The sequence below is a fragment of the Panicum virgatum genome, chromosome 3N (genome assembly GCF_016808335.1).
Source record: "Panicum virgatum strain AP13 chromosome 3N, P.virgatum_v5, whole genome shotgun sequence".
In the NCBI taxonomy this organism is placed as follows: domain Eukaryota; kingdom Viridiplantae; phylum Streptophyta; class Magnoliopsida; order Poales; family Poaceae; genus Panicum; species Panicum virgatum.
In genome coordinates, this window is record NC_053147.1 from 4,075 (window position 1) to 22,172 (window position 18,098).

The 18,098-nt window shown below is 43.7% G+C and overlaps 2 protein-coding genes, 1 non-coding gene and 1 pseudogene across 4 annotated transcripts; 1 reads left to right on the forward strand and 3 right to left on the reverse strand.

Moving 5' to 3' along the window:
- Positions 1-679: 679 nt before the first annotated feature.
- Positions 680-2,534, reverse strand: LOC120663361 (annotated as a pseudogene).
- A 3,639-nt stretch (positions 2,535-6,173) lies between these two features.
- Positions 6,174-10,349, reverse strand: LOC120663363 (SAM50-like protein SPAC17C9.06). The gene is made up of 6 exons (XM_039942163.1): positions 10,183-10,349; positions 9,823-10,030; positions 8,411-9,711; positions 7,471-7,953; positions 6,498-7,010; positions 6,174-6,395 (listed from the first exon to the last, which is right to left on the reverse strand). Exons 3-6 carry the CDS (start codon positions 8,861-8,863, stop codon positions 6,315-6,317), a joined length of 1,530 nt encoding a protein of 509 aa, XP_039798097.1. The 5' UTR covers positions 8,864-9,711; positions 9,823-10,030; positions 10,183-10,349; the 3' UTR covers positions 6,174-6,314.
- Positions 10,350-10,997: 648 nt separating this feature from the next.
- On the forward strand, positions 10,998-11,069 carry TRNAP-CGG. Its single transcript has one exon. It is a non-coding gene; the product is annotated as a tRNA-Pro (tRNA).
- A 96-nt stretch (positions 11,070-11,165) lies between these two features.
- On the reverse strand, positions 11,166-16,533 carry LOC120663362 (ubiquitin-activating enzyme E1 2-like). Of its 2 annotated transcripts, XM_039942161.1 has the most exons (7): positions 16,381-16,533; positions 15,932-16,299; positions 15,307-15,524; positions 14,001-14,795; positions 12,802-13,670; positions 12,142-12,574; positions 11,191-12,028 (listed from the first exon to the last, which is right to left on the reverse strand). In XM_039942161.1, the coding sequence occupies exons 2-7, from the start codon at positions 16,182-16,184 to the stop codon at positions 11,432-11,434; spliced, it is 3,165 nt and encodes a 1,054-aa protein (XP_039798095.1). In that variant the 5' UTR covers positions 16,185-16,299; positions 16,381-16,533; the 3' UTR covers positions 11,191-11,431. The 2 variants fall into 2 exon arrangements, with proteins under 2 accessions (XP_039798094.1, XP_039798095.1); XM_039942160.1 differs by lacking the exon at positions 16,381-16,533 and having other exon boundaries at positions 11,166-12,028; positions 15,932-16,293.
- Positions 16,534-18,098: the final 1,565 nt, after the last annotated feature.

Here is an 18,098-nt window from a genome sequence, read left to right on the forward strand (position 1 = left end):
AGGTTGCTTATTTGTTAGTGTGATCACTCTAAGGAAAAAGAGCATGTTAGTGTGTTTACTGACCTAGGTTGATGATGCTAGTGTGCTCTAGTTGATAGGTTCCACCTTTGTAGATTGGGCAACAGTAGTGTAGGTTAAGGACTTGATAGAAATTTGAAAAAGTCACAATTCAACCATATGCGCCCTCGATACTTTCAGAGGATTGATAAATGCTACCTGCACCCAAATAGCCGATGGTGGAATCCACGTGGCTTACTTGGCAAGGCATGCATTTCATAGCCGATAACTTCATCTTGGCTTTTGCTTTGCCGATAGGGTATCTCTCTAGTCAGTTGCTGGGTAGCTGATATACTACTTGGAGCTATAATTTTTATAATTATATTTTCTCGCACCTATTTTCATATTGTTTTGTAGAATAACTTTTTTTAAGAACGCTACTACACACATAAACCATTTGGGTACAACTTGATCTAACGGTCACATGTTATGCGTGTGCGTGCGCACATAATTATTAAAAATAAGTGTTCTCTTATTAAGGACACACATTACTTGAACTTGAACAACATTCGACCTATCGAAGTCCTTTGGCCGGTATGGTTAAAAGAGAACATCGAAATTAAAATAAATTCAGACGTAACCACTTACAAACATATATAGCTAAACTAAAAAATTCAACATATGTATAATATATGTCTAAGATATATATTTAATTATTTATATGCATACGTGTCTTCCTCTACATACATGGACAAGTACCACAAGATATCACTACATCGCACTAGATCATATGGTGAGATCAAGAGTACTTGTCCTTTGTTGGATGAGGTTTTCCTTTGTCCATACTGACACCTAGGACAATGCTGCCACTACTGGTCCTCGCTGGAGGAGCTAAGGTGATGAGAAGAAAGAAAGAGAGAGCCCAGTATCAGTAGCACTCTCTACTTCTTGATCTCTGTCGACATTCTCCTCGTCTTCTCTGCCCCAGCTAGAACGTGATCTCTTTATTCTCTTATCCCGCCGTGGCCCAATATCCAATGTGAGTTCGAGGTCAAGAGGATCATTGTTGTTCTCCTCATCGCGCAGCAGTCGTATTTGATTGTCCGTGGATCGATCATTTTGATATGATGAACACCCTTGAAGAATCGAAGCTCCAGTAACAGACTGAGCTCGTGTTCCAAGGAATGGGTCGGCTTCAGCTGCTGATGAGTAGTAGTAGGGTTTCGATCCAAGAACATGGTGACCATGAAGCCAGTATGGTTGGTGGAAATTGTTTCCAATGAGGCCATGCACCAAACCTAGTTCATTGGTTACAAATCAATAATGAGAACAAGCTAATAGTTCTGGACTGAATTTAGTGTGGGTTTTGCTTGCAAGCGTTCCATGAGCAGCCAATGCAAGGATCCAACTACCTTGCTGACAATAGGGTAGCACCAGTCTGGCCGTGATGCAAGGAAAGATGGCCGAGGTTGTACACTTGTCCCCTCTCTTGCGACTGATGATCGTCTCTCCATGAAATCACTGCAAACGACACGAGTAATAAAAAAAATATCTACCAGGTCAGCAGAGTTATTTATACATGTATTAAGTATTAATAACAGAGACGAGATGTTTGTCCATGCATGAATTAGTCTTACCCTGTCCCGAGTCGTCAATCTTCTTGCTCCTATACATCTGAAAATCACCAAAAACCGAAAAAAGGCTGGAAGGTTGGGATATGAAACAAGTAGTAAAATTAGGTGCAGATGCAAGTCTATCCATTGGAGCACACATGTGCATAATGAAGAAAGGGTGGTGAACTGAAGAAGATCGATGTGCAGATAGATAGATATACTTGGAGGTGGCTCTTGACATGGCCTATGCTGAGCCCTTTAACGTTCATCAGCTGAAGAACGAGCTTGGGAGTTGCACCTACAACCAGACATGCATGAAACAGAAGATGTGATAAAGATTAAAGGACTGGCTGGGCATGAACCTATCGGAGTCGGAGGTGATCTCTTACGATGTTGGCCGCCGAGCCTGTCGACGGCGCGGAGGAAGCAGTGGTGCAGCTCCGGCGTCCAGCGGAGGCGAGGGTTCTTTGAGCGGACGTAGGGGCGCACCGACGATGGCGAGGCGGCGGTCTTCCGCCTGCTGCTGTCGCCGGCGCCGGCTTCATCCAGCTCCACCGTGCTGCTATTATTGCTGGTGCTCCCGTCGTGAGGATCATCGGCGGCAGCAGCAGCAGCAGCAGCATCCTCCGACGACTGCAGCTGATGATCCGTCGTTGCAGAGCTGTAGTACTCCAAGTCTTTGCTACTTCCCTCCATGAGCTGAGGTCGTCCAAGTAGCGGTGGATCTAACTAACTCTCAGAAGAAGCTAATAATAAGAGGGAAAAGAGACTCAGAGAGGGCCAGTAAAGGTGCGTGAGGTCATGGATCATTCTATCTATCCATCTGACTAATGTAACTAGCAGATACATATATGTCTGCATATGGGATGGGCGTGTGATCTGAGAGAGATGCATGACAGGTGATCGATCCATCTCATATTTATATAAATGGGTTTCTGAAAAAGAAGCTAGCTAGCGAGCTAGCTATCTCATCAAGAGAAGAAGTTGGGAAAAAGGTGACTACAATTAATCGATCCTACTAACTGACAACCTTGCTTGTAGAAAAAATAGTACTGAGTGGACTATAATCAGCAGTACGTTGCCCTAAAGTCTTTGGCTTCTGAATATTATTGGTCATGTCCAGTAGTAACTAATATTTTGGTCTGTAGCAGGCAGCTTTAGCTCTGCACGTCTCCATCGATCGCCTGCTGGTAGCAGGAGCAGTGTAGACGACTGACTAGAGGAGAGGCCGGAAGCGAGAATGAAGAAATATAATTCGGTTCGTGGGAATAATTGATTCAAGGATGCATGCATGACCGGAAAGTTTAGCTCATCTCGATAAGCCGATGGTAGGTGGTTTCAGAATGAAGAGTAGAGTGCCTTTTTAATAAAAAATTGGGATCTTTAGAAAAAATCGGTCATGCATGTCTACAGTATCCAAGTACGGTTCTTAATAAAAATTCGCCACTCTCGGGAACACATGCATGTGGTTAGACTCATTTTCTTTCAGTGGTAATATAATTTTGCTACCTTCAGTTCAAACAAAATTTTCATATTACCTTACAATTGTATGGCCAGACAACAACAACAACAGAAGCAGTACGTATGTACTTGAAAGATGCATGCCACTAGTAGATCGCCAATCATATTCATATGGATAAATGTACAGTGACTGCTAGTGTGTCTCCTATATATTAGCACTTATGGCACACGGGACACCTTAACTAAAATTTGGTTGAACGATGCATGTAAATTAATAAGCTCATGCCACTTTATCTTTTTGGTACGTCTTGTACACAATCAATTAATTCCTCTTTTGACCCTTGTTTCTACATATTTCCAAAATTCTTAAGAGAGCGATATCTCTACCACGCGCATCTAGTACCTTTTAACAGTGTACATGTTAGTTGTTGCCTGCTACTATTGATCATCATATCTCTCATAAATTTGTTTCCTTTCCTTCTTCTTTACCTTTTTTTTATTGAATACGCAAAACATTTTCGCATCTTTATTGTTAAGGTAGAAGAAAGTAACCATACAAATGATGTGCTTTTTGAAAAATAAAATCATGACAACTTGGGATATATGATTGGGGTTACATGCATGCATGTGTATACGGCTCAGCTGTGTTGAATGATCAAATAATTATCGATCACACACACCAATCATGTGCAGTACAATTAAAGTGACATGCGCGACTATGGTGTCAGTTTAGAATTAGTCTTATGTATAAGCTACTTCAATTCGTTGGCTGTGGCTTCTTCTGCATGTAATGTCACCTCGTCCAAATATAATTCTGGCTAGACACGTGATCAGGGAACAAGAAACATCTTTGTCAGCGTGTTGATACATTCACTCAACCACTAATCCATTTGTCCAGCAAAATCATCCACCTGACCTGTGTGTGTTGCCTGCGTCAAAGCTTGGTGGCTGCCTCACCTGCACTTGCTGAAAAAAACTGCGATTGATCTGTACACAGAACCTGGATAGAAATGTCCCTTCTCCTTTGAAAATGGAAGGTGCCGCTCTGTTCTGTGGTGTCACAACATTGTTCACTACCCATGCAGTCCAATTAATTTCAGTTTGAAATCAACAACGCAAATGTTCCAGAATATATATTGATGAATGAAAACGATGGATCTATTAGTCTGCCTCCAAACAATAGTTCTCTTGTCCAACAAATGTATGCACGTGACAAAGGGGCTACTCTGGAGTTCATATCGGTAAGACTAGTTAGACATCCACTATGCAACAGATTCATTATGATGACAATGGCTGAGCATTGCCCATTCATACCAACTTGGTGGCAGTCTGCCCGCGGATGGGCATTTAGCATCTGCATCTGCCGTTCCTACTTTTCTGCATCTGCACTATCTTAGCTTGGCAACAATGTTCGTTTCCGACTACTACTAGTCTATTAGCACAGATCTTTGTACAACACAATTTCATCAATTCTTGTCCAGAACATTCAGACCAGCATTCAAAACTAAAGCTCCCTATCTCTTATGATTTTTCTTTTCCCTTTTTGTGCTTTACAAGTCAAAACATTAAATCCACGTTATTTCTCACTTACAGTGTCTGAGGGCCCTTTTGAGAGGGAGGCGGAGAGAGATGGCTAGATAAGCTCTTGCCACAAGTATTTGTGTTGATGAGAAGGTATTGCCAATGAAATTAGGGAAAATAACAGTTCCTTATAAACTCAGCCTGCAGGGGGAAGACACCCCCGAGCATTGAAGAAGAAAAGACCTCTCACTCAGGCCGAGAAAACTATCGAACCCCTACCCACCCTTACACGGGGTGACATTACTCGTGTGAGTATGGGTCGGGACCTTCATTTGGTGCTTTGGCGTGGGGGCCGACGAGGGGATTTTTTTTAACCCCAGCCTGAAATTCGCTCCCACCATGAGTCAAACTTGAACCTGAGGAGTGCTACTGAGGCCACCTAACCAATCCGACTAGGTATCCATTGGCATAACATTCCTTTATCATGATCAAACTATTTCAAGACGTGGCAGCAAAATAATGTGTTTCATTGGTAACTTCAGTGACTCTCTAGAGAAAGACAAGGGAAACATCTATGTGTAACAATTTGGTTGGCACAACTACACCAATCTCTGCAAAACTCCGAAATTTCCAAAGATCACACTCAGTTTGTTGTCAAGATTTCCAGCAACAAAAAAAGCATGTGGCTGAACTTCTAGATCGTTGAGCGGCTTTAGAGGTATATCAAAGGTATCAGCAAATGCTGTCACCTGTCACTGCTATGTCACAAGATCATTTTCAGAGTTATTGAGGCCACAAATTCTCAATTCTGTTGTGACAGTGGTCCAACCAAGCGGCATATAAAAGACCTGTTACTAGGGATTCTAATTCCTTCCTACATGTTTATACGATCATAGGATCCATTCCAAAATCTGGTAAAAAAGACTTTGCTACATAATTTTTTGAGACACTAGAACTTCACATCAGGGGCAGATCCGCAGATAGTGTTTAGAGCACCTCATTAGCACCTAGCAGGTCCGAGCCCTCAAAAAAAAAAAAGCACCTACCAGGTCCGAATTCTCTCGGGAGCAAATGTCAGGGTTGATCTCCTCACCTGCAAAGACGGGTTTTGGAGGTTTTCCTATGGTTTGAATTCTCACGGGAGCAAATTTTAGGGTTGGTGTTAAACGAAAATTTCCTCACTGCCAAAGATGGGTTTTGGAGGGTTTTTCTATGGTGGGAGACGTGTTGGGGTGTGCGCTTGTTTCTACTCCAGCTAATAATTCTTCAGGTGTAGTAGCCGTGTAGTGTAACGCAACAAGGGTCTAGTGTTAGTTTTCTAGCCTCTGTCAAATTTTGACAAACACACCAATCAGGACTTAATTGTTAGTTTTTTAGCCTCTGTTTTTCTTTTGAAAGAAATTTCTAGCCTCCGTCAAATTCTGAAAAAACATGCCAATCAGGTGTAGCTGGCGAGAGTTTTTTTTCTTCCAAAAAGCAGCCCTGTAAATTCCCTCTCACGAGGATTCGAACCCTAGCATGCTTGGTACTACCCAGTTGCTCTAACCACTAGGCTAGAGGCACTTTTACTTACAAGTCACAACATCAAATCCGCAGCCCAGAACAAGTAATTTATCACTTAAGAGTGTGCAAGGTAAGCTCTTGTCAAAAGGATAAAAAAATCAGAATAGTGAGGGGGGAAATACAACTATTCATCTTGATGTGAACATATTGCCAATGAAATTAGGGTGAAGCAAAGTTTAACTGTATGCCCGGCTTTCCCTTATCATGGTCAAACTGTTTCAGGATGTGGCAGTAATTTATCTGGACAAGAGGAGAAACACTTGTTTAGAGCAAGTAAGAAAACAAAATAACGTACTTCATTCACAAATTCAGTGGCGCAGCTGTACAATGTCAAGGGCAAACCTCTATGCGAAACAATCTGGTTGGCAGGACTACACCAAATCCTGCAGAACTCCTGAACGTTTGTAGGAAGTCAGTAAGGGGAAATTTCCGTAGATCACACTCAGTTAATTTACCAAGATTTCCAGCACAGACAAATGCATGGCCATGAATTCCTAGATCCCTGAGTGGCTTCAGAGGTATATCAAAGGAGAGGTCTGCAAATGCTGTCACTGCTATGTCACCACCAGGACCAATTAGCTCAGGACAACTGGAACTACCATTTTCAGAATTGTTGGGGTCACAGGTTCTGAATTCCCTTGCTCCTAGTCCTCTTGTTTTGAAGCCTAAGAGTGACGATGGTCCACCCAAGCGGCATATAAGAGACCTGTTACCTCCCAAGTAAAACCTTTCTGAAAGTGGTGAGACAGATCCTGTGGATCCCCTTTCCAATGGATGGATGACTCCTGCCGCAACTCCAGCATTGAGAGCACTATTAAGCACACCCAGAGGCAACGCCACTCGAAGATCGAATTCCTGACAGTGAACCATGAAAAGAATGAATATGTTTCACCTCAAATCAGTTCAGTTATTAATAAAGAAAAGTACTGATGTACAGTGCATTAGATTCTAGGAAATAGATGTGATGAAATCAGAAGTTTGAACAAGATGTTTTTTGTGCAATGAGAAAGGACTGGACAAAAGGAATCTACCATTTGGGTGCTTTAACAGAGCATAGAAATTTGAAAGTTTTTGGACCTTGGCCCGTGGTCAGATAACAAAATGTATATCCAAAGGGAGAAATGTAGACTGAGCATAGTTTGCATTGTTTGTATTGATCATGAAGTTGGCAGAGCTGGAGGCGCAAATACAATACAGATTATTGAAGAAAAAAGCAATAATAAGGGTTGTTCAGGATTCAATTAAAAGGTGTAGTGTGTAAACTCTAGTTTTCAAGGAAGGCAAAGGATATAGCACAAAAGAAGTCAAGATATACCTGTCTAAGAAACCGTGAGCATCTGCTCCCCGGTGCAAGACCTCCTACTTGAGAAGACGACAGAAAAGCATATCCACGTGTAGGCCTTATGCTTGAGTCCCTTTGGTCAACCGTGTATGCATACTTAACAGAGGACAAAAGGCTATGCCCTAACTGTTCTTGTACAGAATTGGATGACCTGCGTGCTGGATCAGTTAATTTTCGCCATGTCAAATTGTAAGCAAGGTTGTGGTTCATGGTGGAGAGCAAGCCAACAGAAACGCCCATCAGGTGTTCTTTGAGTGAGGACTTTAACCAGTCCTCGGACAGAAATGATATTCTAGCCACCAGCGGAGTTGGTATCGCTCCGATTCTAGGCATTTCCACTCCAGCACTTAGTTCTGTTGTCTTATCTAATTCAAGGGCACCTGCTGCATCCCAGGTCTCACAGTATCCAAATAGGTTCTTCAACTTCAGTGAACCTTCAAGTGAACATGACCGAGTCTGCAAAAATGTTTACATGGCAAAAAAATAGGTGAGACTTGAGAAAGCGTATTTGGGAACCAATTGGGGTCATCCAGCTGAAGGTTCACCAATCATCCAAGACATTGTGCCGATACTAGCATAACACCAGCTATTATCAAAATTATGTAGCATGGGCCTTGTCTAATCATTCTGAAAGCAAGCGAATCAGCAAAATCCGCTTAATTGTATTGAGCAGCAGTCCTAAGATTGCACTGTCCAATGAAAACACCATCTTTTAGTTCAAATTAGCTTAGATTCTGGATTGAGGTCTCTAAGCCGATGCAAGGGTTAAAGAATGCAAAGCCTAATGTAAGTAGGCGAAGAAAAGCAGTAAACTGGGTGCACTTGAATACCTTATGACCATTGGATCAAGCAAGACAAGTCATCAATTTTGTAAAAGAAAAAAAAAGGAGACACTTTTTTGCTGGATGTGCACCTGGGTGGTGGCGAAGACGCCGAATTCAGCGGCAGCGCGGCCGCGGGCCTCTGCGACGTCAACAAGTACGACGACGGCGCTGCCGGGGATCCCTGACGGAGCCGCGTCGAGCGTGATGGAGACAGTATCGAAGGCGGCGAGGCGACGGAGGCGGTCGCCGGCCGCGGCGGCGGCGCGCACGAGGTCTCGCACGGTGGCGGCGCGCGCGAGGTCCGGGCCCACCGCAGCCTCGACCGCGGCGCGGCGCGTGCGGGCGCAACCCCGGATCGTGACCTGGTACACCCGGATCCGGACCTCATCGGCGGTGAGCCGCCGGAGCACGGCCTCGTGGCGCGCCTCCTCGGACGGGGACGCCGAGGGCTCGTCGTCGTCGTCGAATTCGTCATCGTCATCCTCGTCGTGGCCGTGGGGGACGGAAGGAGGCGAGTGGGTGCTGTCGGATGCGGTTGCCATTGGACTATGGCAGGCAAGTGTTGGCAGCCGCAGCGCTACTCCTTGTCAGTTGAGAGCTGAGACTTGTTTTGCTTTCTGACGAATGAATGAAATGGATCAACCAACCAACGCCTTTCCAAACATTGGGTACCGTTGTTTGTAGAACAAAGGCCCAAAACAAGACTTGGCAAATGGTGAAAGTATCTGTGACGGGAAAAAAGGAATCTCAGCTTAGATGAGATCTGTGGTATTTTTTACTTGGTCTGCATGGTACACCTGCAAACTTGATAGCAATAGATATCTGATAGATGCGATTGGGCTTGCAGAGAAACCATGTATGGAAGAATCCTTCCCTTCCCTTCAAAGAGTATGAGTCTTCTAGTTACAAATGCCATTTCTTGTTCTCCATTTGTACAAATTTGCACATTCACAGTGATCAGCAGCAAAAGTTATACATAGTATACAGCGAAAAAGGGAACTGATGACACAAAGAAAAGAACAAAAAGCAAAGAGGAAAATTCAGTATAATAGTTATCATTTCGGGGCGTTGAATTTGGTTCTGAATTTCACCCGGACTCCACCGTGGTGGAGGCGATCTCAAGCTCGGCCCACCACAGCGGGTTGTCCCTCGGGCTCGCCTGCTCCGGCGACAAGGCGGTGACGCATCTCATGAGCCTCGCAACCTCGCCCATGCCCGGTCTCTTGCCCTTGTCAGAGTGGATGCACAGCCTCACAACATCACACAGCGCCGCCAGATCTTTGTCCGGCACGGACGACCTCAGCATCGGATCAGCCATGCCATTCAGCGGCCTCTTGCCGTCCAGATCAGAGCTCCTCTGACCTCTTCTCTCTAGTGTCTAGTCTACTGCCTGCAGGACGAAGATGATGTTAGAAAGAGAGGAAAACAAGGGAACCGAGTAAAAGAGGGAGTGGGACGCCCGCCACCACCATAGATTCGAATCGAATCGAATATAAATTACCTGTGAAGCGTGGGGATTGACTGACTGACTGAATTGTGCAAGAAAGCAAGCAAAGCTAGCTAGCTAGATGTCGGATCGGAAAGCTCATCTCATCACATCCATATTTCGCGCTGTGGAAGAAACGAATCGAGTTGCCATGATAATCTCCATTTGTTCGTCCCCTCCCCTGCAAGATACGTATCATAAAGGGCGTGTGCTTCCTGTCCTCCTGTTCTCGGGAGCAATTAAGCAGCAAAGAAACACTCAGGGCAGAGCAAGCAAGCAAGCAGCCGATGTCAGGGAACAGATCAGGGGCAGGAGGCAACAGCTACCCAATGCTTATTGAGAATCATATGTATGTAGCGTAGGGAGGCGGAGTACCTGTAAAGAATGTAATTGCAAGGATGCAGAACCAATATTCGAGTACAATTATATTATTGCACTTGGTGGACTGGACTTGGAAGTTGAAGGAGGATGTCTGTCCGTCCGTTTGTGGGCAGCCAGATCCGTGCCAGTTATTAATTTTGGCACTGCACATGGCATGCCCTACTAAGCCATCTTGCTTGCCTGCTCATCGATGATTGCCCAACTCGATTTGTGAAGTGTGCAAGAAATTGTTTCCTACTTGCCGTCTCTCCTTACCTAATTTGACGTGTGCATTTGAATTTCTTCTTTTTTTAAAAAAGAAAGAAAGAATAGTTGGTGCGCCTGCACTTGTGTTTATTTTTTGAGCTTTATTCTTGTAAAAAATGTCGTCTGAGATGTGAACGCACGGCTTCTTCTATGGTATTGTGACACAAAGATGAACGATATAGGTACCTATGCAACTAAGTGATCTATCTACAATAAATTATTTGTAACTCAAATGACATTAAACAATCTTCCCATATATATAGATGGTGTACTTATGTTTTTTCCAATATACTTGCATATACACTAATCGAAATACGAAGTTATAAAGAAGCTTCCTCGTGTAGCTTTCGTGATGTGTCAGTCAAATGGTAGGTTTGTTCACCTCATATATTAAAAAAGAAACGGATACGTACCAAATTGGATATCATATGATGTCATAACGAAGAACATGCAACATTAAATTCGTCATGTTATGTGGGTTACACATACGTGTTCCCAACTCACACGATACTGGTTGCCGAAGTAAGTATAAAATAGACGATATACAAATGCATATCAAAACAGGGTGTTTGGTCTAGTGGTATGATTCTCGCTTCGGGTGCGAGAGGTCGCGAGTTCGATTCTCGCAACACCCCTGTTTTTTTTTTGTTCGTGGCATGGATCGTCAAGGCCAGCCTTCGGTTCAGACACTAAAAGGTGCACAGGATGCCACAAACGCACATAGATTAGACTCTCAGAAACACAGATCTCGCTACATGCATCCAAGCACCCCAAGATGGCAATATTTACTGACAACAGTCCACAGTACCATGCATTAACTATCACGGTGTTATGCTTTAAAATTTCAATAACAGTGGCACCAATCTCCGTGAGAAATCTAACCAACTCTACCCGGATGGGTAGCACGGGAATCAGGAGTATGTGGCTTAAAAGTCGCTCATGAAACTTGTAACACTGATCCTTCTAGCAAATATCGCACAGGATCATGTAAACTCTTTCAACGGAAGTAAATGGACACAAGAGGAATGTCCACATCAATGTCATCGTCATCCTCACAGGCCACCACGACATCCAGATGGCGGCGATAAGAGGGCACCTCCACCTTGGCCACCTCCCTAGCCACATCCACCACCTTCTTGTCCAGCCGCTCCTTGTGCCTGGGGAACATGGAGTTGTACAGAAGCGAGGTGCCACAGGATATGCTGTATGCATTCAAGCCCTTCTCCTTGAGCCACTCCAGGAGTTCCCTCAGCGTGATGTTGCCAGTTATAGTCCAGCGGTCCCACACGGTCCAGGCCATGTCCTGGTGCTTGATGGTCTTGGGTGGCACAGGCTCTGCCATGGAGAAGAGGGGGATTGCGAGGTTTGCAAATGTGTTCCGGTAGTCTTCAACCTTGTGACCCCCAGCTAGGACTTTGTAAAGCTCCAGGCAGACAAGGCCAGTGGCCATTGCAGTCGAGGTGGCGATGGCTGGAATGATCCTTCCAGCTATGAACTTTGCCTTCAGCTTGTCAACTTCAGGGATGCTGTAGTTCCTTGCCCGCATGTTAGCAAAGCCAGCTATCAAGTCCATATGGAAATTGGTGTCATCATCCTGCATATAAAAGAATAGCTCAGCATTCTCAACCTAAAGACAATTCACTGATTTCTAAATACGTAACACATGAAGTGTCAATTCTAGATACGTGACCAATTGGACATACTGACCTTCTCAAACTGTATTGGGTTCATGTGGAATCCTGGTGGCAATGTTTTGGAAATTGCTTCCAACTTTGCAATAAGCTCTTCAATGACAGCAGCATCATCAACAGATGCAGAGGATAGGCTAGTAGCCTTCTCATCTGTCTCTATTTTAACCCCCTGTTTTGGTTGGAAATCAGGTAGGATGACCTTGTCAACAGCTTCAGCTAGCTTCTTTGGGTTTTTGGCCCAATCAGGTATGGGTATTCCAAATGTCTCCGCCCTTAGTATTGAGGCAGCCAACAGAAAGTTGAGGTGGCTTGGATCAGAAGATGAGAACTCCAGCGGTCGCGGAAACCGCTTAGGAGCAGACCAGAAAGGAGCACCAGAGCTTGTCATTGCATCTTCAGGGAAGGTGAACGTCAGCTGCTTCACACGGTTGGCGAAATAATCCTCAAACCTAAAATAAGCCATCAACGGAAAACAGAGCAAGAAACATTAGATCTATAGTTCAACAGGAGCACTGTCAAATAGATGGCATAATCAAACACTTTTGCAGCCGTATTTTGACATCTAAGAACTTGCATGCACATTGTAATACAACGTATAAACGTTAAACAAAGCAGGTGTATGAAGCTGCAAAATGGACCATAGCAAATTGTGCAAAAGAGATAAGACAAAACTTACTTAAGGCGAGCCCAGGTAATACAATCTTGGAATGTGTCACACTTGTCTCTGTTAAGGCACTCAATAACCCGCTCAAGTTGATCCCTAGCCTGCGCATCACCAGCAGTTCTTGCAGCAGTAGCATATCCACTAGGATTCGACAGGAACGCATTTACTTCAGTGGGAGTCTTCTCCAGTAGACCCTCAAACTCAGACCTTGCCCATGTTAGGCAGTGATCAATATTATGAGGAAATGAATGTACAGTGCACATTGGCGCCTGCTTTTCTGGTGGATCTCTGGATGCCCCATAGTTTTCTGTTAGGTGAGGAATGACCATCTGCGTGTTGCACTTAGCACCCAGAGTCCCAGATTCAAGAAGTGGCTTCTGGAAATATACACATCTGGAGTCAATGTACATTCTTGCAGTCACATTGTCCAAGGCATTGACAACAGCATCCAAGCTCTCCCAAAAGGCGTCATTAAACACATTTTCAGTCTCAGGACTTGCCCTGTTCTGAAGGGCCTCAACATGAAGCTTAGGATTAATTGCCATAGCGGCAGTAGCAGCAACTGTGGACTTGGGCTGCCCAATGTTCCAGTCACGGAAGAGAAACTGGCGACTGAGATTGCTCTTTTCTATAACATCATCATCTGTCACAGTCAGCTTCCCATTCTCACTGCAAGAAATGCCCATTAATGCAAGGTTCTTCAAAAATTCACATCCAAGAGCCCCAGAACCAACCATAAAGATTTTTGACTGCTCCAGTTTTTTTTGAAGCTTAGTCCCAAATACACTAATTTGTGCATCATATCTACTGTTCTCCGGCTTCAAATCACTAGCCTCCAACGGTTCAATTGGCAGTGATTCAACAGAATCAAAGTAGAAGAACTGCAAAAATCAAGGAAGTACATTAATATTACAAATTTTCTGCCAAAATGTATTCTCTCTGATCAAAATACTCAACACTTTGTACTTATTATGGTCTCCAAGTTGTGACTTTGGCAACTATTTTCTATTACAGACTACATTAATCTAATAAGCTTATCTAGTATGGAAGTTAAGGCAGATCTGCATATGATCTTCATGTTCCAAACTAAATATATTAAAGTGTAGACAGTCGAGTTTCAAATATTTTGCCTGATCTTGTATAAAATGTCAAGCATTTGTGCCAGTAGGGAGTAGAATATTATATTCAAGAAAGCACCAGCAGATTCTAACCTGATAAAGTGGGTGGAATTTCCCTGAGCATGCTTTAACAACTTCCTGGCCTACAATACCACCAAACATTGCAGCCATTGGATTCAAAATAGCCCTGGAACCACTTGCAAAATGCTGCAGGAGCTTTTTGTCGATTTCTTCAAGCTTACTTTCACCAAGACTTTCATTAATACTAATAGCAAAATCTATCAGCTTTTGTGCATCCTCAGCTGAACCGGCAATAGGGAATCGCAGCAACTCAGTCCTAAACTTGTCCAGAGCTTGGAAGGCCAAATGCAAAAGAGGTGGGCGGTCGAACTTGGAGAAATCACTCATGAGAAATTCTCCTGGCTCCTTGATTGCCTCCTTCAAGGTTTTGAACTTAAGAACCTTGGGTGGCTTCACTTGTGTGACAATACCACCTCTAATGTAAGTGCCATATGAGGTGGTGTCTTCTTCTAGAGTAAAAGAATAAGGCCTAGCACTCTTAATCTTTCTTGGTTTTCCATCGTTGAGCTCAGTCATTCCATGCACTTCAGAGAAAATAACTAGATCACCATCCTGGAACTCCAGACGCTCATCATCCACACAAGAAACAAGTGCTGGGTTGTCATTGCTGATTGATGCCACGATTCCTGTATGTGGCTCCTCACCATCAACATCCAACACAGTAAATTCAGGACCGAAGTCACAGAAAACACTGCCGAAAAGACCACGAACTTCCGACTTAATGAAAGCGATTGGTGGCTGATGGCTATGACAGTAATCATCAAACTCAACTGCTTTTTCTATGCTGATATCAGTAAATACCACAGCCTGTAAGTTGGTCAGGAAGTTATCAGCTTGAATCTTTAAGAATAAAGAGCAGACAAATATTACTAAGTCTAAATCAAAAGGCATATATTAATATATTCCATAAATCACCATAAAATAAATCAACTAGATTTTTATGTAAAGACTGGCTTGGGAGAGCTCCAGCTCCAAATTTGTCACAATACGCACTAAACTGATAATGTGTGTCAACAGAACAGATGCTGATAAACCATTTTGTAGTTTTCTACTGTAGTTGGCATGATACAATAGGCCGTTTGAATCCATTTTTACAATGCATGTTGGACATGCTACTGTTTTTGTAAGTTGTAATCTGAGCATAATTTTATCTATGAACATAATGTGACTAGTTACAGTATTAATACAACCATAGGAGTTTTTACCATTTTTGTATCTTTGAACATAGTGTGACTAGTTAAAGTATTACAAAGCTTAAGCACGTTTTTTTTTACAATACACCTCTATGCACAGCACAGATCATTTCAGGCTTATGTACCTGAAAGTTAGAAAGCTGCTCCTTGGTCAAATCACCAGTAATGGTAGAGATGATTACAGCATTGTTAAGCTCTTGAAGCTTTGGAACACAAGCTTGAGCACGGTTTAGACCAATATCCTTCTCGGAGAGGAAGAAGTTGCTTGATAAATCCCATAGATCCACTTTGCCATCATCATGCAAGGTTACGGACTTGACACCCGCAAGAACAAGGTTCTTTGCTGCAGGAATCAAGTGGCATTAAGAAAGTAGTGTATCAAAAATAGAAAGAAAAAGAAGATAACCCAAAGGCCTTATAAATAAATTTAGCAGTCTGAATTCTGAAAACCACTTCAAAAACTAGCAAGCTAAACAAGATAAATTGCAAACATATTTTGCTTTCACATCTGAAGCTCCCAAATTGTGCCTGTGACTAGCACCATTGCATCATAAATTCAAAAACGCAACAAGGTTAAGGTCCAATATTTTGGATGGTAACCAAAACTTTAATAGTTTGATTTGCAGGATCAGATCGGGCAAGGTGTATAAAGAGCACAATTAAGGTAAGCAGCCCGCCATATGAGTTTACTACTGCGCATCTATATAAGATCGAAATTAAAGAGCAGGAGGTTAATCAGGCAAGACATACCGATCTCTGCGCCGAGTCCCTGTAGTCCAGAGACGAGGACGTTGGAGCCGAAGAGGCGCTTCATGGTCTCGCGTCCGTAGACGGCGAGCTGGCGGCTGTGGAGGTCCTCATCGATCTCGGGCGCCCTGGCGGCCATGTGGGCTGGGTCCTCCTTGTGGTGGTCTTGGGCGGGTGCGGGGGCGGCGGGTCGGGGGGCCTTGTTGTGCAAGTCCTGGACCTCGCCGGCGTCGACCCCCCGCTTCTGGGGAAGCATATAGAGTAGGAGGCCGCCGAGGAGCCCGAGTACGGCGACGGCCGCGAGGGCTTGGGACGGGAAGGGGAGGCGCGTCAGATCCAGGTCGCGCGGGGTGCGGGAGAGCGGCGGGAGCCTGCAGGGATCGGATCGGGTGGGGGTGAGGCGAGGTGACTCGGTCGGGGGGCGGGGGAGGAGATCTCAATCTCTTTCTCACCTTGGATTCGATCGGTGCCGCCGGACGCCCTGCTGCTTCACCTCTGCTCTGCTCTAGGGTTTTGAGAAGGGAGGGGGGCGATGCGATGCGCTGCGCTGCGAGAGAGAAAGGCGTTGTTTGCTTTCCTATCACACCTATCGCATACGATTCCCTGAAAAAAAATCTCACATGCACGAATACTAAATAAAATTTATTTGCAAATTTTTTTCACAAATAGGTGTAACTTTTCATGACAAATCTAATAACAGTAATTAATTGATAATTAGCTACAGTAATACTACAGTAACTATTCTCTAATCGCGCGGTCAAAGACCTCGTTAGATTCGTCTCGCGAAGTAGCGCAGAGTTGTGGAGTTAGTTTTATGAATTGTCTTTATTTAGTATTTTTAATTATTGGTCAAAAATTTTGTGATACTTGTGCTACTCGAAACCAAACAGGGCCAAAGTAGAAGGGCTCAATTGTAAAAGTTTGGGTAGGGAAGAGACGAGAGAAGTCGGCCTTGCAGTCAGACTAGGCCCTGTTTGGTTGTTTAGAGCACATGTAGCACAAAAAAATTTGACCAATAATTAGGGTTACTAAATAAAGGCAATTTACAAAACTAACTCCACAACCCTGCGCTACTTCGCGAGATGAACCTAATGAGGCCTTTGACCGCACGATTAGAGGATGGTTACTGTAGCATCACTGTAGCCAATCATCGATTAATTACTGTCATTAGATTCGTCATGAAAAGTTACACCCATCCGTGAAAAAGTTTTACAAATAAACTTCGTTTAGTACTCAATGCATGTGAGATTTTTTTCTCTGGAATCGTGTGCTATGGTATGATAGGGAAACCAAACAGGGCCCTAGTAGCTTCTTGTGGCACTGACAGGGGCCCACCTGTTAGTTTCTGCAGCGAGGTTGCAGGAGGCGGCGGCGAGGAGAATATGGTTCTCTGCCCAGGAGGAGAGGAAATGAGAGGGGGAGGCTGCAAAGTGGGCGGCCTAATGTACAATGCACAGTTGAGCTAGAACCACAGCGGTGAAGAGGTGGAACGGAAGAACAACAAACAGTCCTGAATTGACAAATGCAAACTTAGATTTCCAAACAATATCTCTCCACAAATTTTTGGATATGATGATTGTTTCCGGAATATGGTAATACTCCAGTTTATAATATGGATTGGATCTTTACAACTCTAAAGTTAGTAATAATAGGCATCGGTCCTGACAAAAAGAGATTCAAATTTTTATTTAAAGGGGATTCTAGCAGGTAAGAAGCCAGCCTGCATACAAAAAGAGAATTCAGAAAGGGGTGCAAAAGAATGGGGTGTTATTAAAACAGATTATATTATGTTACTCGTATAGTTCTCCCATAAAAGAATGAGCACCGCATCTTCATTTGAGACACGAAGGGACCAATGATGCAAATAAGTGACAATAGAACACATGACATGGGTGATGGGAAAGTTGCTCCGTTAGAAGGTGAAGGAGTTACGCCGCATATGTTCCAGAAGCTTGCCAAATATGCTCAGCAGACAGAAAGTGACAGATATGATGTCTTGTCATGTTTAGTTTCCAAAAAAATTTCTACAGTATCCATCATATCGAATCTTCGAACATATGCACGGAACGTTAAATGCAGTTAAAATAATAACTAATTACACATTTTAACCGTAAACAACGAGATGAATCTTTTAAACCTAATTAGTTCATGATTAGATATTAATCGTCAA

What these genes read in the sequence shown, in the direction of transcription:
- LOC120663363 (XM_039942163.1), bottom strand. Translation starts at nt 8,863, where the DNA reads ATGGCAACCGCATCCGACAGCACCCACTCGCCTCCTTCCGTCCCCCAC. An exon ending in GCGTCTTCGCCACCACCCAG is followed by an intron (nt 7,954 to 8,410) that starts GTGCACATCCAG and finishes ACATTTTTGCAG; the next exon opens with ACTCGGTCATGTTCACTTGA. An exon ending in CCAGATTGTTTCGCATAGAG is followed by an intron (nt 6,396 to 6,497) that starts GTTTGCCCTTGA and finishes CCTCTTGTCCAG; the next exon opens with ATAAATTACTGCCACATCCT.
- LOC120663362 (XM_039942160.1), bottom strand. Translation starts at nt 16,184, where the DNA reads ATGCTTCCCCAGAAGCGGGGGGTCGACGCCGGCGAGGTCCAGGACTTG. An exon ending in ATTACCTGGGCTCGCCTTAA is followed by an intron (nt 12,575 to 12,801) that starts GTAAGTTTTGTC and finishes GGCTTATTTTAG; the next exon opens with GTTTGAGGATTATTTCGCCA. An exon ending in ACCCAATACAGTTTGAGAAG is followed by an intron (nt 12,029 to 12,141) that starts GTCAGTATGTCC and finishes TTTTATATGCAG; the next exon opens with GATGATGACACCAATTTCCA.